We start from the raw sequence: 24,343 nt of genomic DNA, 5'->3' as shown, positions 1-24,343 counted from the left end.
TTATAGTTGTAAACCCCATATTAACTTTTCAACATTTATGGCTGTGTTCGAGGCCATATTGCACACCGTCGTGCAACAAACAGTTGTTATGGTTAAAATATTTTCAACATTAATTATACAAGTGTTTTACATAAATTTTCAAGTGGTTACTGGACATCAACTACACACAACACCATTATGCAGCGATTCGCCACATCTCACATGCATGAATGACTCTGGCAGGTGGCACTGATGTTCATGAATATCATCTACTGGCTCATGGCTGAATGGCTTTAAGCCATGCAGGGCAAATAACAAACAATATGCCTGGTTTCCTGCCTGTTGCCATTCTTTAACATATTGATGTTTGGGGGAAGAAAATTCGAAATCAAATTGAAAAAGCAATTGAACTTTTTTTGGTTGATTAAAATTCAACATTTTTTTTGTTTAATTTGAAGACATTACCCGGTGATGATTTTTACAATATTTCGTGATGCCACATTGTTTTTATTTGTTCCCTTACTGACCACAATATATAATTGAGTAATCCAATTATGATAACATATTGCCCGTAATTGTATTACTCATTCAATTAATCCCAATCGTCATGGCATTTAACACTAAAATTAAATAAATATGGATTTATGTATATCGTATAGATTGACTGGATCAAATGTTAAACACTCAGTTTTAATATTCAGTGGAAATCCGAATATTAAACGGTGGTAATTAGGTTTTTTTCCATTACTAGGCATGTGATACATATAAATAATGTTAAAAAATCGAGGCATCAGCAAAGATAAAGTACAATTAATGAACTAATTGAAAATGTTATTAAAAAACATAAAAAATCCACGCCTAAGGCTCTGATAGTCCTTGCAAAATTTTATTTAAAAAATCCACGCCTATGGCTCTGATAGTCCTGGCAAAATTTTATTTAAAAAATCCACGCCTATGGCTCTGATAGTCCTGGCAAAATTTTATTTAAAAAATCCACGCCTATGGCTCTGATAGTCCTGGCAAAATTTTATTTAAAAAATCCACGCCTATGGCTCTGATAGTCCTGGCAAAATTTCATTTAAAAAATCCACGCCTATGGCTCTGATAGTCCTGGTAAAATTTTATTTAAAAAATCCACGCCTATGGCTCTGATAGTCCTGGCAAAATTTTATTTAAAAAATCCACGCCTATGGCTCTGATAGTCCTGGCAAAATTTTATTTAAAAAATCCACGCCTATGGCTCTGATAGTCCTGGCAAAATTTTATTTAAAAAATCCACGCCTATGGCTCTGATAGTCCTGGCAAAATTTTATTTAAAAAATCCACGCCTATGGCTCTGATAGTCCTGGCAAAATTTTATTTAAAAAATCCACGCCTATGGCTCTGATAGTCCTGGCAAAATTTTATTTAAAAAATCCACGCCTATGGCTCTGATAGTCCTGGCAAAATTTTATTTAAAAAATCCACGCCTATGGCTCTGATAGTCCTGGCAAAATTTTATTTAAAAAATCCACGCCTATGGCTCTGATAGTCCTGGCAAAATTTTATTTAAAAAATCCACGCCTATGGCTCTGATAGTCCTGGCAAAATTTTATTTAAAAAATCCACGCCTATGGCTCTGATAGTCCTGGCAAAATTTTATTTAAAAAATCCACGCTTATTGATCTGATAGTTCTGGCAAAATGTTATTTAAAAAATCTATGCTTATTGATCTGATAGTTCTGGCAAAATTTTATTTAAAAAATCCACGCCTATGGCTCTGATAGTCCTGGCAAAATTTTATTTAAAAAATCCACGCTTATGGTTCTGATAGCCCTTCAAAATTTTATTTAAAAAAGTCACGCTTATGGCTCTGATAGTCGTAATATAAATTAGGATTATTTCCATTACAATTGTAATACTTACGCTGTGGCACCACCAATATACATACTACCCTCGAACGGACCAAATTCCTCCTCGGGCAATAGATCAACCATTTGATAGTCGGTATTTATCATGAAACGGACATGATACTGATTATAGTCAATCCATATTTTATGCCATTCGCCGCCATTTAACTTGCGATGCGAGTTAATTACCAGCTCTCGGGTGGTTCCAGTGCTCAGGGTGAAATTGAATGTCAATTGATAGTCGCCGGTAAGGGCCACCATAAAGGAGGGATGATACGGTCGTATGGCTGGCTGGAATAATAATATTGCCTTTTCGCCTGTGGTACGGAAAGAAAAGGCAATATCGCCTTTGCGCCAGCCAGGTACTTCGATGTACGATTGGGAGGTGGTGAATGTCACCACATAACGTTGGGTATCTGTAAAGAGGAGATGGAGAAGAAGAAGAAGAGTGGTGGTGGGTATTGGATTGCCAAAAATGAGTTTGCAATAGCACAACAATGTTGTTAATCAAGTGGGCTGCCGATGGGTGTGCCATGTAACTCAATGCGCTGCCACTTACTTGTCTCCACACATTCCAACGGACCCAGTGTTATTCTGCCCTGAGCTTCATCATCTAAATCCTTTTGCTGCAGGAAGTACATGTGTGTAATGCCTAAGCTATGTGGTTCGGTGTAGTAGCCCTCATCCGAATACCATTTATTTTCTTTAACATCACAGTTGCATGATTGATTGGGATCCACACATGTTTTGTTAACAGAGCACGGACAGGCACCTCTGGAAAATAAACAAGAATTCGTTTCGAAATGAAAAACACACACACAAAACATCTAAAAGGAAAGGAAAAAATAAAGCATTGAACAGAACCGAATGGATAAGCCAATAAGAAAGCAATGAGTGGAAATGAGAAGAAATCAGGAAATTTAATTGTGTATAATTTACTTGATTAAATTGTTTAGATGGAATAATTAGAGATGAGGTATGTTGTAAAAATACCGATATTTTTGCAATATTCCCTATTTTTTTTCTCAGTGTATGCCAGGATTCAATAAGTAAAAATGTATAGTTTATAACCAATGAATATCAGCAATTGCAGAAATATATTATTGTCTTTGAGAAACAGTGGGTCGATATGATGGAATGTACGACTGAAGACGTGGTAAAGGGTAAAGGTATAGGAACTTCCGAATGCTCCTAAACACCTATAGAATATTGTAAAAAAATTACGACAATATAGTCCTGTCGAAATATTATTTGAAAAATTCACACATTGAGCAGTGCTAGACCATAAAAAATATTCTTTAAAAAATCCACGCATTGAGCGGTGCTAGACCATGAAAAATATTATTTAAACCAGTGAGCGGAGCAGTATAGTCGGACGGGGCCGACCATATGATACCCTACACAACTACCACGGAATTCTAACTTTCTGCAGTTCTATATTCAGAAACTGGACAATATTTCGTGATATTTGCACCCTCTTGATCAATTATAGGTCAACAGCTCAACTTTCTAACCCTGGCATATTTTCCATTCTTTTTCTTGAAGTGAATTTTTACGCCATAAAATAATGATCTTGTCATTTTATGCTTTGGTTGATTTGATCCTCGGAATATTGACCGATCATCATCAAAACAGCCGCTCTAAGTATTTGGTCACATCTCCTTCACCTTGTAAAACATGCGATGTTCTGCATATAATAATTGCCTCTAGAGCGACTAGAAAATCTGACAAAATTCATTGCACCCCCTGAATGAAATCTCAACTTCACCGAAAACTGTAGGCGTCGTCCTTGACCATAATCGGAATTGCCTTTACAATTTCGAAGCGATCAGCGCGATATTTCCGTCCTCTAATGGAGTAATAGTAATACTATGCTCATAGTCTCATTTACCTTATTATGTATAACTCCCATATCTGAGCACATCCGACATCATTTTAAAGGTCAACCACTCCTCTAGGATATACTATCAACTTCTCGGGTCTATGTCCATAATTGCGACCTCTGGAGCGACCAGAAAAATCGACAAAAATTAAGTATTTTTTCCATTTCATCCCCTAAATATTAACCGATCTTTACCAAAAACAATATGGGACGTCATTGGCCAGAACCCATCCTACATGCAAAATTTCGTGAAGATTGGTCCATAACTGTGGCCTGTATCGTGTTTACAATTTATAATGGACAGACGGACGGACGGACACACATGTTTAGATCGATTCAGCTAGTCGAGATATGACGATCGGTATACTTAAAGGTAGGTCTAGGACCAATATTTAGCGGCGTTACAAACTCTTGGGGCTGCACAAAGCTATAATACCCTGACAACATAGACAACATAGTGAGCTATATCTAAATCTGAACCGATTTTCAGGAAACTCTGCCCATAACATTCTTGACTTAATTCAGTACGCTGTGCCAAATTTCGTGCAAATCGAAAGCTATTTAGGGACTTTGGTGCAGCATTTACCTTAAATCGGACGATGATATATACGGGAGCTATGTTTAAATCTGACCCGATTTTTCTCAATTTCAATAGGGTTCGTCCTTGTGCCAAATGAATGAGCTGTGCTAAATTTCATCCAATTCGGATCATAAATGCGACCTGTACTTTGTTTACAATTTAACATAGACAGACAGACAGACTGATAGACGGACGGACCGACATGCATAAATCGACTCAGAAAGTGCATATTCTCAAAAGGAACCATGGGTCTATCTCGATTATTTTTACCTGTTACAAAGGTAGGTCTAGGACCAATTTTTAGCGGCGTTACAAACTCTTGGGGCTGCACAAAGCTATAATACCCTGACAACATAGACAACATAGTGAGCTGTATCTAAATCTGAACCGATTTTCAGGAAACTCTGCCCATAACATTCTTGACTTAATTCAGTACGCTGTGCCAAATTTCGTGCAAATCGAAAGCTATTTAGGGACTTTGGTGCAGCATTTACCTTAAATCGGACGATGATATATACGGGAGCTATGTTTAAATCTGAACCGATTTTTCTCAATTTCAATAGGGTTCGTCCTTGTGCCAAATGAATGAGCTGTGCCAAATTTCATCCAATTCGGATCATAAATGCGACCTGTACTTTGTTTACAATTTAACATAGACAGACAGACTGATAGACGGACGGACCGACATGCATAAATCGACTCAGAAAGTGCATATTCTCAAAAGGAACCATGGGTCTATCTCGATTTTTTTTACCTGTTACAAACATATGCACAAAGACATAATACCCTGTACCACAGTGTGGTGAAGGGTAAAAAAAATCTACGCCTTTAGCGGTGCTAGACCATGAACAATATTATGTTATGATTGTTCCTTCTCCTTTAAAAATCTACGCTTATAGCGTAGACGTCCGAATATATTATTTACAAAGCTGTAATATTCCTCTCCGTACCCACTGTCCACGCAGTAGTGACACAGCCAATGATGTATGGATTTAAATGTGAGTCATGCTTTATGGACTACACCAATGCCGGACACCCAGAGAGCACTTGCCATCGAACACACTACAAATGTAGTGCTTAGAGTTCAGTGTCCAATAGAAAACCATTCAGAGAGTATGTGGTCATAAAAAGGCCGTTAAGGGTCATTTGGAGCTGAATTTAATACGAATGTGTGTTTGTAGTCTGTTGTTGTAGTTGTTGTGTTTTTTTTCGGCGTTATAGCAGAACAAACTTTACGATTTATGAGTTTGTAACGATTTGTATTTGTAGTTGGCCAAAACAAGAACAACAACAACAACGATTGCTATTTGGGGAGAAAATAGACAAAACAGAAGGGAACTCAACTTTCAATGTTTTTTTATTGTTGTAGTTGTTGTGCAATCCTGTTTTTTTTTTGCAATATCTACTGAGATTGATAGAAAATGATGCCACTAGCCAGGCGAGAAAAGACAGAGGTTGAAGGTGGCATCGAGCACAAAACATGGTAAATGGAAATAATACACAGAACAAAAAAAATCTCTGAAAAGTATTGATTGATGCAAAAAAAAAAAAAAAGAATCGTTCAACCAAAATAAAAAATATAAACAGAGGAGAATGGAAGACACGAGTAGCATTTTTAAATGTTTATACAAAGATGAGATGGAGATTTAAGAAGAAAATAACAAATAGTCGAAGCTGCAGGAAATTGGAAAAAATGAAGAATGTTCCTGATTGCATTCTCTCCTCTCACTTACATCCATTTGTACTAAGACTGAACATGTTTAAGTTACATATTCTGCATGAGAGTGCTGTTTATTAGAACGAAATTATGTTGCTTAAACCGAATGAAGTATACACTGAAGGTAATAGATGCAGGTTTTTTTGTTATGGAAAATAAAGCACTTGATAAGGATTCATTCTTCGAAATATTTTTGAATGACTAAAGATATGTGGATTTGCTTTAATACTTTAATTTCACAAATAGCTTTTAGGACTTACAATAAGCGTAGATTATTAACCAGTGAACGGAGCAATATAGTCGGACGGGACCGACCATATGATATCCTGCACAGCCAGTACGGAATACTAACATTCTGTGGATTTATATTCCGTGCCTGGGCAAACATTCGCGCTATTTGTAGCCCCTTGATTTATTAGAGAAAAACAGCTACACTCAACCTGGTATATTTTTGAAATATTTTTCCATAAGATGCAAATTTTGCCATTTTGCACAGAAACTTTTCTGTTCAAAATGGCTTGGTTGCTTCGAAAAATACACCAAAATTAAGTTTTTGGTCAATTTCATCCCCTAAATATTATCTGATCCAAAAATTATGAGCGTCGTCCTTGACCATAACCGAAATTTCGTGTAAAATTTCAAATCGATCAGCGGGAAATAAATATATGCCCTATAGTGTGGTAATGGTAGTCAGAATAGGTAGATCTATGTAAATATTTGCGCATAACTCCCACATCCCACAAGTCTTTAAAAATATATTAAAATATTTTTAAAGGGTTTAAATATGAGTCGATTTTTAAAAAATATATACTTTTAGGATTTCAATATGCAATAGATTCTTTTATGTTTTATGTAGGACCCTCATGAGACCTAGATTTTTAAATAGGGGCGTTTAGCGAACTCAGGGATTTAAAAAATATATAAATTTGTTAAAGTCTCTACATAAATACTTTTCCTTAAATACTTTTTCAAGAACTCCATTTATGCGCATAATTTAGAAAAAAAATTAAGGTTTGTACGATAACGTGTAGTTTTTACACCCTTCACCACACTGCGGTACAGGGTATTGTCTTTGTGCATATGTTTGTAACTGGCAAAAGGACACGAGATAGACACATGGTTCCATTTGAGAATATGTATAGAATCACTTTCTATGTCGATTTATGCATGTCCGTCCGTCCACCTGTTTGTCCATGTTAAATTGTAAATAAAGTACAGGCCGCATTTATGATCCGAATTGGATGAAATTTGGCACAGGTCACTTATTTGGCCCAAGGACGAACTCTATTGAAATTGGGAGAAATCGGTTCAGATTTAGATATAGCTCCCATATATATTCGTCCGATTTAGGTAAATGGTACACCACATTTTGATTTGCACGAAATTTGGCACAGCGAAATGAATTAAGTATAGAATGATGTGTGTTAAGTTTCCGGAAAATCGGTTCAGATTTAGATACAGCTCCCATATATATTATGTATTTAAGGTGGTGCACCAAAGACCCTATATATCTCTCGATTTGCACAAAATTTGGCACAGCGTAATGAATTAGGTATAGAATGATGTATGTTAAGTTTCCGGAAAATCGATTCAAATTTAGATATAGCTCCCATATATATATTTTCGTCCAATTAAAGGTAAATGGTGCACCAAGGACCCTATATATATTTCGATTTGCACGAAATTTGGCATAGCATAATGAATGATGTGTGTGTTAAATTTTCATGAAAATCGGTTCAGATTTAGATATAGCTCCCATATATATATTCGTCCGATTTAATCTGTATGGTGTACCAAAGTGGTATATATTTCTCGATTTGCACGAAATTTGGCACAGCGTAATGAATTAGGTATAGAATGATGTGTGTTAAGTTTCCTGAAAATCGGTTCAGATTTAGATATAGCTCCCATATATATTTTCGTCTGATTTTTATACCCTTCACCACACTGTGGTACAGGGTATTATGTCTTTGTGCATATGTTTGTAACAGGCAAAAATAATCGACATAGACCCATGGTTTCTTTTGAGAATATGCATACAATCACTTTCTGAGTCGATTTATGCATGTCCGTCCTTCTGTCGGTCTTTCCTTCTGTCCATGTTAAATTGTAAACAAAGTACAGGTCGCATTTGTGATCCGAATTGGATGAAATTTGGCACAGCTCATTTGTTTGGCTCAAGGACGAACCCTATTGAAATTGGGAAAATCGGTTCAGATTTAGATATAGCTCCTGTATATATCTTCGTCCGATTTATGGTAAATGGTGTACCAAGGTCCCTATAAATCTTTCGATTTGCACGAAATTTGTCATAGCGTATTTAATGAAGTCTAGAATGATGTGTGCTAAGTTTCGTGAAAACCGGTTCAGATTTAGATATTGCTCCAATATATAGTTTCGCCCGATTTTAGGTAAATAGTTCACTAAAGTGCCTGTATATCTTTCGATTTACACGAAATTTTGTATAGGGTACTGAATTAGGTCTAGGACGATTGACACAACGTACTGAAGTAATATAAATTAGCCTCTGGCAAGTTTCTCTGAAATCGAGTCAGATAAAGATATATAACAAAAACGCGACGTCTGTTAGGATACATATGTATAATATGCCCAAAGAGGTGAAGGGTATCATATAGTCGGTCCAGTCCGATTTTACTACTTTCCTTACTGGTTAGTAAATGGTGCACCAAACTCCTCATGTTTATCAGATATTTTTCTGCAAATAATCAACGGGTGTCCGATTAATATTTGCTTAAAACGATTTACATAATTTTGTCCCATTGTAAAAAAACAACGCTATATCTGACCAAATGAAATATTTTGTATAGGTTGCAGAATGACATATTTATAGATCCAATGTCAGTTTACTGGTCCTTCAAAAAGGCGACGTCTGTTGGGATTCATCTGTTGAATATATCCAAAGTGGTGAAGGGTATCGTATCAGGGACGTAAAAAAATAATTTTTCAAGACGTCTCAAATCGATTATTTTACAAAAAATATTCTGTCAAAAACAATCATAAACGTTTATCCTATGGAGAACTATCTTTAAGGATTACTACAAGATGTGGCTTTTATAAAAAAGTTTTTTTTTCAGGAAATGGAGGAATATTTTTTCAAGGACTTTTTATTTTTATTTCCCCCTCATCAAAATCATTATTCCCCTCCATATTATAATATCCCAATTCCTTGAATAAAACAAATTTACGAAAATATCTTTTAAATTGCAGCACTTTTGCAATTTTCTCAATCCTAACTAAAGGGGGTGATAGGGTTTTTAAATTTCAAAAAAAAAAAAAAAAAAAAAAAAACAACGTTTTCACAATGTTACAGCACAGCATTAACATCTGCGTTATTTACACACGAGTGCTGTAGAAGTAAGCAAGAAAAGAATGCATTCTAGATGATGATGATGACCCTCAAGTTTGCGTTCTGTTTGCACAATCATTATCGTCTTATTTCAACCCTTTGGTTAACAAAAATAGTTTTTGTTGCCATTTCTGTTGGTTTTTGTGTGTACACATTATTCTACGAAAGAAATCAAGAATAACAAAATTTTTGGGTGTTCCTTGTTTCTCCCCCCACTTCGTACAACAAATATTTCCAAATTTGTTTCTAATATTAGTAAACGAAAATCTATGGTTTTGTAAAATAATATGGCTGTGGATGGTCATCAAGAAGAAGCATAGCATTTGGCCAAATGGGATTATCCTTACAGTATTCCTCTAGTGGATTTCCTGCGTCAGTCATTTGGTCAGATGTTCGGTTGGCCAGTCAGTGAATATACGAAAGTAACTTTATGTGTTTATGGTCAATTGCAGAAGATTAATGGCATTTGGATAACTTAGAAGTTTTCATGCAAGTCTATCGTTTTTTTGGTGTAATTTTGTTTGTTGGCCTTTCTTGTTCTGGTTCTGCTGGAAAAAATAGCACAATACAGCAATAACCAGTGAGCGGAGCAGTATAGTCGGGCGGGGCCGACCATACGTAGAGATGGTATTTACCGGGTATTTACCGGGTAAATATCCAAGGGGTGGGTAAATACCGGATAAATACCCATTTGCGGGTATTTATTTGGGTATTTACTATATTGACTCGGTAATACAACATCTTACACCCTATTTCCGGGTTTCTGTTATCAAATCGATTTAGAATAGATAGTTTTACGATACTTTAAAGACGTGGGTAAATACTTGGGTAAATACCCGAGTTTTTACCCGAAAAATGGGTAAAAACTCATTAAAAAAAAAAAAAATTTGCACACATGTTTCTAATGACAAAGCAAATATAAAAATCCAACATGGGGTCCCTGGGTCCAAGTTTTGATATAGCCCCCATATAACCGTATCTCCCGATTTAGGGTATTTATTGTCTATTATACACATTTTACAACCAAATTGGCTGTAATTTGGCACAGAGTGTTCTTTTTTGGTACCAAATGTCCATGCAAAACTTTATGTATGTAGGTCCACGTCTACTGGTAGCACCCATACAAAGGTACCCCTATAACCGTATCTCCCGATCTCCAAAAATTGGGTATAAACTCACTAACTGCCGAACCACTTGACATAGGCGGCCAAAATTTTGCACACTTGTTTCTAATGACAAAGCAAATATAGAAATCCAACATGGGGTCCCTGGGTCCAAGTTTTGATATAGCCCCCATATAACCGTATCTCCCGATTTAAGGTATTTTTAGCCTATTAGACACGTTTTGAGGCCAAATTGGCTGTAATTTGGCACAGAGTGTTCTTTTTGGGTACCAAATGTCCATGCAAAATTTTATGTATGTAGGTCCACGTTTACTGGTAGCCCCCATACAAAGGTACCCCTATTTTGAGTATTTACCCAAAAATTGGGTATAAACTCACTTTGGATTTCTATATTTGCTTTGTCATTAGAAACATGTGTGCAAAATTTTGGCCGCCTATGTCAAGTGGTTCGGCAGTTAATGAGTTTATACCCAATTTTTGGGTAAAAACTCGGGTATTTACCCAAGTTTTTACACACGTCTTTAAAGTATCGTAAAACTATTCATTCTAAATCGATTTGATAACAGAAACCCGGAAATAGGGTGCAAGATGTTGTATTACCGATTCAATATAGTAAATACCCACAAATGGGTATTTACCCAATTTACCGGGTATTTACCCAATTTACCGGGTATTTACCCTTTGGGTATTTACCCACTGCCCATCTCTAACCATACGATACCCTACACAACTAATACGGGACTCTAACTTTCTGCGGATTTTTATTGCGAGCCTGGGCAAAATTTCTGCCCGATTAGAGATCAACAGTTCTTCCTGACACTGACATATTTTCAGAAAATATAGGCCTTGACCATAACTGGAACCTCATGCAACATTTCAAAGCGATCAACGCTATATTTCCGCCCACTAGTGTGTTAATGGGTTACTAAATAATATTTGATTACGTAAGCACCTGTAAATGTTTAAGTGCAACTCCCACATCTGAGTACATACGACGATATAATTGGTATCAATTTAATGGTTAACCACTCCTCTTGGATTTAGTATCAACTTCTCGGGTCTATATCCTTCAGGAGTAAATATATACCCCATAGAATACAAATTTTGTAATTTTTCACACAAAAGCCAGGGTCCATTTGACCCGCTAAATATTGACCGATCTTTACCAGAACAGTCATGATTATTCTTTAGACCGATCCCTTTCGCGGTGTAAAATTTCGCGACGTTCGGGCCATAATTGCGACCTCTGGAGCGACCAGAAAAATGGACAAAAATTAAGTATTTGGTCCATTTCATCACCTAAATATAACTCTATCTTTGCCGAAAACAATAGGGGTCTTCATTGGCCAGAACCCATCCTACATGCAAAATTTCGTGAAGATTGGTCCATAACTGTGGCCTGTATCGTGTTTACAAATTATAGTAGACAGACGGATGGACGGAAGGACACACATGTCTAGATCGACTCAGCTAGTTGAGATATGACGATCGGTATACTTAAAGGTGGGTCTAGGACCAATATTTCGCGGTGTTACAAACTTTTGGGGCTGCACAGAGCTATAATACCCTGACAACATAGTTGTGTAGGGTATAATAAATATAAACAATAATTATAACCTACATAACTATGTTGTCAAGGTATTATAGCCTTGTGCAGCCCCAAGATTTTGTAACGCCGCGAAATATTGGTCCTAGACCCACCTTTAAGTATATCGATCGTCATATCTCGACTAGCTGAATCGATCTAGACATGTGTGTCCGTCCATCTGTCCATTATAATTTGTAAACACTATACAGGCCACAGTTATGACCAAACTCCGCGAATTTTTGCATGGAGAAGGGGATCGGGCCAAAGAATAAGCATGCCTGCTTTCATAAAAATCTCTCAATATTTAGGGGATCATATGGACCCTGACTTTTGTGTTGAAAAATTAAAAAATTGTATCCTATAGCGTATAGATTTACCCCTGAAGGGCATAGACCCAAGAAGTTGATAGTATACCCAAGAGGAGTGGTTGACCTTTAAATTGATATCAATTTTATTGTCGTGTGTACTCGGATGTGGGAGTTACTCTTAAATATTTAAAGGTGCTTACGTACTCAGATATTATTTAGTAACACATTACCACACTAGAGGGTGAAATATACCGCTGATCGCTTTGAAATGTTCCGTGAGGTTCCCGTTATGGTCAAGGACATGCCTATAATTTTCGGTGATGATCAGATAATAATTTTGGGATGAAGTGGACCGAAAACTTAATTTGTGTGCGACCGAAAAGTTAATTTGTGTAACCGAAAACTTAATTTGTGTATGGTAGGCCCCGTCCGAGTATACTGCTCCGCTCACTGGTTTTTAAATAATTTAAATTTTATTTAACAAACAGGTGATTGATTGGTATTGACTTCCTTTTTGAGAATTAGTTATCTTCCCATTTAAGTACTTGTAGTTATGCTACAATTTTGTTCACTCATGTATGCACAAGTAGTAGTATGTGAATTTTCTTTATTTAGTTATGGTCATTGGAGTTTAAATTTGTAATGTGCCAAAGAAATGTTCTTTTGCTTCTTCTTATTTTACCATGACTTTATGGTCAACTGATACGGTACGTAAATCAAGCATTGAATACATGTTTTACAAACTTTTCTTCTTCTTGTTATTCCTAGTGTTGTATTTAGTTTGAAATGTTGTTTTTTGTTGTTGTTCTTTTTGTAAATGACCAAAATTTAAATTTTTCTTCCACGTGTCAATCGCAAAAAACGAAAAACGAGTAATGAAAGCTCAAAAGTCGAACTGGGCCGACTATATGATACCCTTCACCACTCTGGGTACATACATATGGAGCTATATCTAAGTCTGACTCGATTTCTACAAAATGTCCCATATATCAATCTTCATTAAATTAAATAAAATCGGAGGAAACTATATATGGGAGCTATATCTAAGTCTCAACCGATTCCAATAAAGCTTCGTATTCATATATTTTGTGCCAAGCGGCTTCAATTTGATTCTTTGGTGCTCCATTTACATAAAATCGAACGAAACTATATATGGGAGCTATATATAAATCTGAACCGATTCAAAAAAAAAAAAAAAAAAACTTGGCACATATTTCTGTAGGCATAAATCAGTACTCTATGCAACATTTTTTCGCAATCGGGCAAATATTGGGAGTTTGGTGCACCATTTACATAAAATCGGGCGACACTATATATTAGCTCCCAAATATATATATATATATCTGAATCTGAACCGATTTCAACAAAACTTGCATATATCTATCTAGACCAAATTCAGTACTCTGTGCACAATTTTGTGTCAATCTGACCAATATTGGGAGATCGGTGTACCATTTACATAAAATCGGATAGTATATTTGGGAGCTATATCTAAATCTGAACCGATTTTCTCCAATTTCAATTGGGTTCGTCCTTGGGCCAAATGAGAAATTTGTGCCAAATTTTATCCCAATCAGAACACAAATACGCCCTGCAGTTTATTCACAAAAATACATGGACGGACGGATGGACGGACGGACGGACATGCATAAAACGACTCAGAAATTGATTCTATGTATATTCTCAAAAGGAACCATGTGTCTATCTCTTTTCCTTTTGCCTGTTACAAACATATGCACATAGACATAATAGCCCGTACTACAGTGTGGTGAAGGGTATAAAAAGTAGGGGAAGATCCGAAAAAATTTTGATGCGACCTAAAAAATGTTGGGCATAATAACAGGCTTGAAAAAAAACTATGACCTATCACCAATATTGATAATTTATAGGAGGACGATTTAGTGAACCTAAATGCCTAATCGCAGATGACGTATTAAAAAATCCAAATACCAAATATTGTTATTTGGGGGTCTATCTTGAAACCTGGATCAATATTGAAAATTTTTCGTAGAGTGTTTCTGTGTTAAATGAGAATCGGTAATATAAAATTCAATCCTTCTAATTCGATACTTTGAAGTTTTGATCCACCCTATAGGGCTATCCTAAAAAGTGGACCAATATTGCAAAGTTTCAACCAATAAGGTAGAAAAATTTGCCAAAAGCCTGACAATACGGACTATAGGGATGTAGCGGTTTATGGGGACTACCTTAAAAAGCGAACCGATATAACTCATTTTCAATACCACACATCCTAGTACTAATAGCAATATCATATGTGTGTACGTGCGAGCTCTGAAATCACGATCAACAAATAGAAAGACTGACATGGCTAAATCGGGGAATTTTTTGGGTATTTATTGTATTTATATAAAAACGTGGACCTCTATTGAATATTTTCTGAGAAGAAGTTTCTGTTATCCACCAGGAGTCCCAAAGGCCAAATAATCTTCAACAGAACGAAAATTGGCAGGGCATTGCCAAAAAAAAAAAAAAAATAGTATGCGTAGCAATATAGTCGGACGGGGCCGACCATACGATACCCTACACAACTACCACGGAACTCTTACTTTCTGTGGATTTTTATTCCGACCCTGGGCAATATATCGATATAGTTTTACCTTCTTGCCCGATTAGAGGCCCTCATCTGCACCTCATCCTTACACTGACATATTTTCTTGTCCATATTCCCATCTCCGTGGGTTGTGTTGTGGGTTACTAAATAATATCTGAATACGTAAGCACCGGTTAACATATAAATGAGTCTCCCAAATCCGAGTACATACGACAATATAATTGGTGTCATTTTAAAGGTCAACCACTCCTCTTGGTTATACTGCCAACTTATCGGCTCTATGTTCTTCAGGAATATATGCCGCAGAATACAAATTCTGTAATTTTTCACACAAAATTTAGGGTCCATTTGGCCCGCTAAATATTGACCAATATTTATCAAAACAGGCATGGATATTCTTTGGCCCGATCCCATACTCCATGTAAAATTTCGCGATGTTCGGACCATAACTGCGGCCTCTGGAGCGACCAGAAAAACCGACAAAAATTAAGTATTTGGTCCATTTCATCCCCTAAATATAAACGCATCATTACCAAAGACATAGGGGTCTTCATTGGTCAGAACCCATCATACATGCAAATTTTCGTCAAGATTGGTCCATAACTGTTGAATGTATCGTGTTTACAAATTATAATGGACAGACAGACGGACGGACGGACGGATATACATATCTAGATCGACTCAGCTAGTCGAGATATGACGATCGGTATAATTAAAGGTGGGGCTAGGGCCAATATTTCGCGGCGGTACTGACAACATAGTTGTGTAGGGTATAAAAATTAAAATCTTGCTGCAAAGATGTTTTCACACTCCAAAAACCTGGAAGGCCAAATGACAGTCTCTTAATTTGGAAAATAACTCTTCAAAATACCTAAAAGTGGACGCATATCGAAATTTTTCTGTAACGACGTTTACCATTTCCGGAACCCGAAACGATTGGTAATTTCATAGTTGGTTTTGCCCGAGGATAAAAAACCTTTTAGAAAACAACGTAGTAATTTTTCGATATTTTTCCATTTCGAATCGAAACATTTTCCAACATTTAAAACCCTTCTCTCCTTCCCCATTTCAATATTCGGCAACTTCATTAATTCAATTAGTGACTTGACATGATTGAATCATGTTTGACCCCAAAATTGCTTACACTACATACTACCATTTACACGTACGCACACACACACACATACACTCACTTAGCTATGTACATACCTTTTAACATTGCCCAGAAAATCCACAGTATGATTTTTAGCCGACGAAGTAAACCACGTTGCCGAATGCAATTCCAACTGTGCCTTATAGCAATCATATTTGATATATTGTGTACAGTACAGCGAATGCGAGATCAATTCCTGCAACATTTCCGGTGAGAATTCACGATAGCGTATATTGAAGCTGAAGTCCGAATCACGTGACGAACGCACATCCACTTGACTGGGCAAGTTGTGTTCGACAATTGTTTTCGTTGCATTCTCCAAACTCTGGAAGTCACATTTGACATGGGCCGGCGGAAAGACTCCATTGCCATCGATGTCAATTAGATAGACATCCGATTTGGTATAGCCCAGCAGAGCCAGCTCCTCACAGGTTTTACGGTACTTGGTGAAATGACAGTTTTTGCCAATGTAGCCGGTGTGTTTGCAGTCACAAGTCACCCGGTCATCCTTGACGAAACACTTGCCGCCATGCTCACAAGTGTTGGGCCGTTTACACGGATCAATGTACTGGCAATTGTCCAGCGCCACTTCGCCCACCACCCGTTCCGTCTTGACCACGTGACGGGGCTCTATCAGATGACCGTTAATCTCGATGTCTCGTATGCAGCCGACGAGACCAGATGCGGCTGACTTTAAACTGCTGCCGATGATCAATTTGTCACCGATGTTAAAGGTCAGGCCGTACATTTCGGTGCGCTGATGGTGATAGTCGACGGTAAATTTAATTTCGCCATCTCGATAGTCTAGTTCGACGGAATGCCAAGAGGTGGCCCGATTTATCTTGACCACAATGGCCAGTGTGACATTGTTCTGGACATTGGGTACTAAGTCAAAGCAGAGTTTATCGGCTGCCAAACGAATCTGCAGTTAGTCGCACAAAAGGTTGGGGTGGGGTGAGGCGCGTCAATTCAAACATGAATAGGTATTTTCAATTTCCGTTGTTGAATTGCATTTCCGTTGGTGTTGTTGTTCGGCGAGTGTATATGCATGTGTGTACGGGTATGCGAGTGTGTGCGTGTGTGTTTATGTGTTATTTTTAGATGAATTTGTGTTATCGTTTCCGTTTTGTCCAAAAAGAGTTCGAGTCAATTCCATATGTCCATCAGACGGTGGACATAGACATGCGGACGACAGGCACGGAACATGTTCGTAGGCATGACACAGATGAGTGCACAGCAGCCACGTGTACCATATTTTTGTTTTTATGATGTCCAGTTGTTCCGTTGGCATTTTCCATTTGCACAAACACACACACATTATTCCGGTGACGTTCCACAAAACAGATTCCGTCGTTGTTGGTAATGTCAAATCATCATTATTCGCATGACAGATGGATTTTGTGTGTTTTCGCATAATTGTTGAAATTGCAAATTTTGTGTTGAGATTTCCGAATTACATAAAAGTAAACAAAAAAAGAAGAGAGAAATTGAAACAATATTAGTATAGTTTTTTGATTTATGAAATGATGAGCAAATAAATGAAATTAACAATGAACAATAGTGGCGTCCGAGTCCATGACATATTTACAATTTATAAATTATACATACATATTTACCATTGACCAGATTTTCACTCTGCGCCAAATTCTAGAAAAGACCCACGAAAAACACATGGACACATACCACCTATTTGTCGACTATAAAGCCGCATTCGATAGCCCTATCCGTTCAGAGGTGTTAAAAGCCATGTCTGCGTTCGGCATTCTCGCAAAATTAATACGGCTATGCAGGATAACTCTAAGTGGCACAAGGTCGACAGTTAAAGTAGGAAAGGACCTATCGGAGCCCTTCAATACCGAACGAGGAGTCAGGCAAGGTGGCAGTTTGTCGTGTGATCTTTTTAACATCCTACTGGAAAAGGTCATACGAAACGCAAAGGTGAACAGAAATGGCACTCTGTACACCAAACAACACATGTTACTCGCCTACGCCGATGACATCGATATAATGGGTCGAACATTGCGAGCGGTAACAGCCACCTTTGAACAAATTGAAAAGGAGTCTGCCAAGATGGGTCTGGCAGTAAACGGCGAGAAGACCAAGCTGATGGTATCAACGCGCAAGACGTCAAGTAGACTCGGACCAATTGTGGAACTTGAGAACTACAGCTTCGAGGTAGTTAAAGACATTATATACCTTGGTATCGCCATAAATAAAACGAATGACATCAGTTTTAAAATTCGGAGAAGGATTGTGATGGCCAACAGATGCTACTATGGTCTAAGTAAGCAGTTTAGAAACAAGGCCACCTCCCGCCAGACCAAACTCACACTTTACAAGACGCTGATACTACCTGTGCTATTATATGGATCAGAAGCATGGGTACTTGCGCAAGCAGATGAGACAGTTCTTGGGGTGTTTGAGAGAAAAATTCTCCGAAAGATCTACGGGCCGATCTGCGTCGACGGTGAATATCGGCGTCGAATGAACCACGAGCTTTACAATTTATACGCGGACATCGACATAGTCAGTCGTATTGAGCTGCAGCGACTACGGTGGCTAGGCCATGTTGTGCGGATGAATGGAAATGCCCCAGCTCAAAAGGCATATAAAAATTAGCCTACTGATGGTTCCCGTAGAAGGGGAAGGCCACGAATTAGATGGAAAGACCAAGTAGAAAACAACATCTTGAAACGTGGTCTTCCAAACTGGTGGACTTGCGCACAAGACCGACGCGCTTGGAAATCTTTCTTAAGCTCGGCTTATGGAACAACCGTTCTGTAACAAGCCAGATAAGTAAGTAAGTACATATTTACTATCAAATAGAGGCGAAATTTGGCAAGGCTCATTTATTCTGTTGGTGAGAAATGGTTGATGGCTCATATGGTGTAGCTCCCATATGAGCTATGAGCCAATTCTCATCTGAACCAGTTTTAACCTAATTTTTCTAGCCCATTTAAGTCAAAGTTATTGCCCAATTACGATGCGGCTGTAATTTGGCATTCCGGGACCGTGGTGGTTAATAATCTTCTTCACAGAACATACAAAGGTTGCCCATCATTTTCGGCAGTCATTTACCATAACTTAGCAAATACATGCAAACTTCTGATTGATTTTAAGTATTTTAAAAGTCCACTCTCCCCACAAGCTGGAGTGAATATTAAATTAGTCATTCCGTTTTCAAAACCTCAAAACATCAAATAAACCTGAGACCCTATAAAGTATATTTATTGTTGGTCGGAATAAAAGAATTATTGATTTACCCATGTCAGTCAAAAATTATCAATGTTGGCCCATATATCGTTGTAGCTTCCATATAACCGTTACCGCAAATATTCGGTATTTTGAAGTTTTTGGACACGTTTTTTCAATCTAATCAGCTTCAATTTGATAGATCAGGTTCTCACAAGACCTCACATACCCCATAGAACATATTCTTGATCAGTATAAAATTATATGTATATTTATGCCTGTCTGTCCCTCCTGCTGTTGAAATCATGAGCTGCGAAAATTGCACAGACATTGCTAATACTCCTACGATGTTTGGTATTGCAAGTGGGATATATCGGTCCACGTTTCTGTGTTGACGCATATAACAGAGTTTCGGTATTTTATATATGTAGGGCACATTTTTTAGCGGAATAGGCTGTATTTTGGTATTTTGGGTTCTCAATGTATAGCGAACTTTCCAACTAAAAATCAGCTTTGAAAGGGACTGTTTCTAGAGTGAAGACAAATATCGGAACGTGATAAAATTGAATTTAATTCGCAGATACAAATTCGCATTAACTGCGATATAAATACAAGTTAGCAATATACGACCTTAACCAACGGCGAAACGCATCGCATAATGGTGGGTTCTTTTTTTATTATTTTGGCATCCCTTTTCATTGCAAAACTTCGATCATTAAGCCCGACACTTGATACACACTATTCGATAATATCAATCAGACACGCGTTCGAAATATATATGGAAGCTATGTCTGCATCTTCACCCATTACAAAAAAAGCGCAATCAATATAATCTCAATTGAATACGTTGAGCAAAATTTCGTGTCAATCGGAGGAGTTTGGTGCACCATTTACCGAAAATCGGACATATATGTTCGTCCGATTTTAGGTGGCAGATATATCAAAATCTGCATTTTCAGGAAAATTAACGTACATCATTCTAGACTTAAGTCAGTACGCTATGTCAAATTCGAATCTATGTGCAAATCGAACGATATAGGGACTTTGGATCACCATTTACCTTAAATCGGACGAAAATATATATGGGAGCTATATTTAAATCTGAACCGATATTTTCCAATTTCAATAAGGTTCGTCCTTGGGCCAAATGAATGAGCTGTGCCAAATTTCATCCAATTCGAATAATAAATGCGACCTGTACTTTGTTCACAATTTAACATGGACAGACAGACGGTCGGATAACGTTTTTACTTTAAGGGGACCCCCCATTCTCGGGGTCAATTTTTTTTATTTAATTCGAATCTACTCTAATTCAAGAATGTCCCTACAAAATTTCAAGTGATAATCTCAAGAACACTTGAAAATATAGCCGATTTATTGTGTCAGCATCAGGTGACGGCTAAGGGGCTTCTCAAACTTTAAACGCGTTTTTCTCTTTTGCGAATGGCGGGCACGATAACTCAAAAACTAATGATCCGATCGTTTCAAAATTTTTATACGTTTCTCTGTGAGTGTACAGCTATCGTATGAACTAGGATAAAGCCAATCGGTGAAGATCTTCCTTATTTTTTAACTTGGTTTTTGGTCAAAATAGGCGATTTTTCTCTTTCTCTTTTGCGAATGGCGGGCACGATAACTCAAAAACTAATGATCCGATCGTTTCAAAATTTTTATACGTTTCTCTGTGAGTGTATAGCTATCGTATGAACTAGGATAAAGCCAATCGGTGAAGATCTTCCTTATTTTTTAACTTGGTTTTTGGTCAAAATAGGCGATTTTCTAAAATTTTTTTAAAGGTCCGCCATTTTGTTAATTTTGGAGCGATGTCAATAATCCTAGTTCATACGAGAGCCAGACATGTACCCTTTCTAACACCGTTGGAATTTTCGGATTCCGATGTTCCAGTGAGGAGTCATGCCCGCCATCAAAAATAAGGACTTTTCTTTAATTACAAAAAACATCAACAAAACAATAACAAAATGTTTTTGTAAATTATTTTTCTTCTCTTTTAAATCTTCAAATATATATGTGCAAAGTTACAAACCTTAACAAGCATTGGTATTGATTTACCAGCCCACTGAAAATCTTGAAAAATTAAAATCGGGAATGGGTGGGGTTCCCTTAAATTAATCAAGTAATGGGACGGGGAATTATCAAAACTCATGCTGTCGTAGTTTTTATTTTACCTAGATATTTGAAACCTATCTAAAATTTGTAGATCTTTTTGCTGTTTGTTGGATATCGGGCTGAACTTTGGTTACCCTCCAGCATAGGTATATTGGCAGGTGCTTGAGATGAAAAAAATTGGAAATTTGGTACCCATTAGGAACCCAATTTACAAAATTTCAGCGAATTCGATTGAAAAACGCGCTCAAGACCCCTAAAATACCCTTATATAGGAGCTATGCCTAAACGTGGACCGATATAGCCTAATAGAATTTATGCCAATCAAGAATATATATACTTTATAGGTTCGGAAATTATCATTTTGATGACTTACAAACGGAAAAACAAAATTAATATACCCTCCATACTATGTTGGAGGGTATAAAAAAACGGGCCACTACCGTAAATTATTATCTGAAAATGTGATTTAAATCGTTGATTTATCATCTCTGTGTGCGAGAGAGATTTGATTTTCAACATAATAATAAAATATTTTAGTATTCATTTGTCGCAGATTCAATCACAATATTCAAATGTGTTTTTTTTTCTCCAATGATTGATTTGATTTGCGACAAAACTTAATAATAACAGGAATATTTCCGGTAAACCAAATGTCACATACACACACACAGATGCATTTCAATTTTGTAATGGAACGTTCGAAAATGGAACGAGGGTGGTGGGGAAATTGTTGTGACTAGAAATGGTTTGCCGTTATAACAACAGATCAAAAGTCATTTACTGATAACTTCTGACTGAGTTATATCTAGCTTTATTAATTTATGTCTTTGGCCCAAATTGGTGTAGGGTATCACAATGTCGGCACAGTGCGACTTTTGTCCTTTACTTGAGGGATCGACTACTTGAGGCCATTTATGTCTTCTTTTAACCAAGGACATAATTCAAATTTTCAAAAGAAACCCATGAATAGCCTTTTATTATACCCTACACAACTATGTTGTCAGAGTATTATAGCTATGTGCAGCCCCAAAAGTTTGTAACGCCGCGAAATATTGGTCCTAGACTCACCTTTAAGTATACCGATCGTCATATCTCGACTAGCTGAGTCGATCTAGACATGTGTGTCCGTCCGTCCGTCCGTCCGTCTGTCCATTATAATTTGTAAACACGATACAGCCCACAGTTATGGACCAATCTTCACGAAATTTTGCATGTAGGATGGGTTCTGGCCAATGAAGACCCCTATTGTTTTTGGGAAAGATCGGTTAATATTTAGGGTCCGAACATCGTGAAATTTTGCATGGAGAAGCGGATCGGGCCAAAGAATAAGCATGCCAGTTTGGAGAAAGATCGGTCAATATTTAGCGGGTCAAATGGACCCTGACTTTTGTGTGAAAAATGACAAAATTTGTATTCTATGGCGTAAATATTTACCCCTGAAGGACATATACCCGAGAAGTTGATATAATATCCAAGAGGAGTGGTTGACCTTTAAATTAATTGTTGTATGTGCTCGGATGTGGGAGTTACACCTAAATATTTACAGGTATCTACGTATTCGTATATTATTTAGTAACCCATTATCACTCTGGAGAGTGGAACTATAGCGCTGATCGCTTTGAAATGTTCCATGAGGTTCCAGTTATGGTCAAGGACAACGCCTATAATTTTCGGTGATGGTCAGATAATAATTTTGGAATGAAGTGGACCGAAAACATAATTTTTGTGTTATTTTCGAGTCGATCTATAGACCTCAAATGAAAGCCGAACATCACAACACAACCCACGGTGAAGGGAATCTGGACAATAGCTGTACTGAATACTCGTAATATTCGGAAAATATGTCAGTGTGAAGTAGAGGTGCTGTTTACCTCTAATCGGGCAAGAGGGTGCAAATATCACGAAATATTGCCCAGTCTCGGAATAAACATCCGCAGAAAATTTGAGTTCCGTGGTAGTTGTGTAGGGTATCGTATGGTCGGCCCCGTCCGACTATACTGCTCCGCTCACTGGTTTGCTTTATATTTGTGTAAAACTAAAGCAGACCAAAATCAATAAGGAAAGTAGTAAAGTCGGACGAGGCCGACTATATGATACCCTTCACCACTTTGGATATATTCAACAGATGAATCCTAACAGACACGAAAATGGATCCATAAACATGTCATTCTGCAACATATACTAAATTTTTCATTTGATCAGATATAGGGTTGCTTTTTACTATTGGACAAAATTATGTACATCAATTTATATATATATATATATATATGAACCGATTTCAATGATACTTGTCAGAGATTGCCTTATATTAACTACAGTTCATTGTACAAAATAGCGTGGCAATCGGACAAACTTTGGGTCTTCAGTACACAATTTACGTAAAATCGGAAGAAAAGGTATATAGGAGCTATATCTAAATCTGAACCTATTTTCACGAAACTTAACACACATCATTCTAGACCTAATTCAGTACACTGTGCCAAATTTGCAAAAGCAAATCGAATGATATAGAGGGACTTTGGTACACCATTTACATAAAATCGGACGAAAATATATATGTGAGCTATATCTAAATCTGGACCAATTTTCAGGAAACTTAACACATATTTTTCTAGATCTAATTCAGTACGCTGTGCCAAATTTCGTGCAAATCGAATGATATATAGGGACATTGGTGCGCCATTTACCTTAAATCGGACGAAACTATATATGGGAGCTATATCTAATCTATGGGAGCTATATCTAAAATCTGAACCGATTTTCTCGAAACTTGGCACACATCCCTCTGGACCTAATTCAGTAGTCTATGCCAAATTTCGTGCAATTTGGTGCGCCATTTACCTTAAATCGGACGAAACTATATAT

At 37.2% G+C, this 24,343-nt stretch overlaps 1 protein-coding gene across 1 annotated transcript in view; it reads right to left on the bottom strand.

Moving 5' to 3' along the window:
• The window catches only part of LOC133334934 (axotactin), a gene marked incomplete at both ends in the record, with an annotated part of 83,254 nt that overhangs the window by 33,899 nt on the left and 25,012 nt on the right, over nucleotides 1-24,343 (bottom strand). The window contains 3 exons of the mRNA XM_061543245.1: nucleotides 1,885-2,284; nucleotides 2,428-2,642; nucleotides 16,216-17,081. Of these exons, the coding sequence (XP_061399229.1) occupies nucleotides 1,885-2,284; nucleotides 2,428-2,642; nucleotides 16,216-17,081 (1,481 nt within the window). The remainder of the gene's footprint in view (nucleotides 1-1,884; nucleotides 2,285-2,427; nucleotides 2,643-16,215; nucleotides 17,082-24,343) is intronic.

Source organism: Musca vetustissima, unplaced genomic scaffold, assembly GCF_032173495.1.
Source record: "Musca vetustissima isolate MV318-11 ecotype Yass unplaced genomic scaffold, APGP_CSIRO_Mvet_v1 utg1267, whole genome shotgun sequence".
Taxonomy (NCBI): Eukaryota; Metazoa; Arthropoda; class Insecta; order Diptera; family Muscidae; genus Musca; species Musca vetustissima.
The sequence above is the reverse complement of the archived record's forward strand: the minus strand, read 5'-3'. Positions and strand labels throughout refer to the sequence as shown.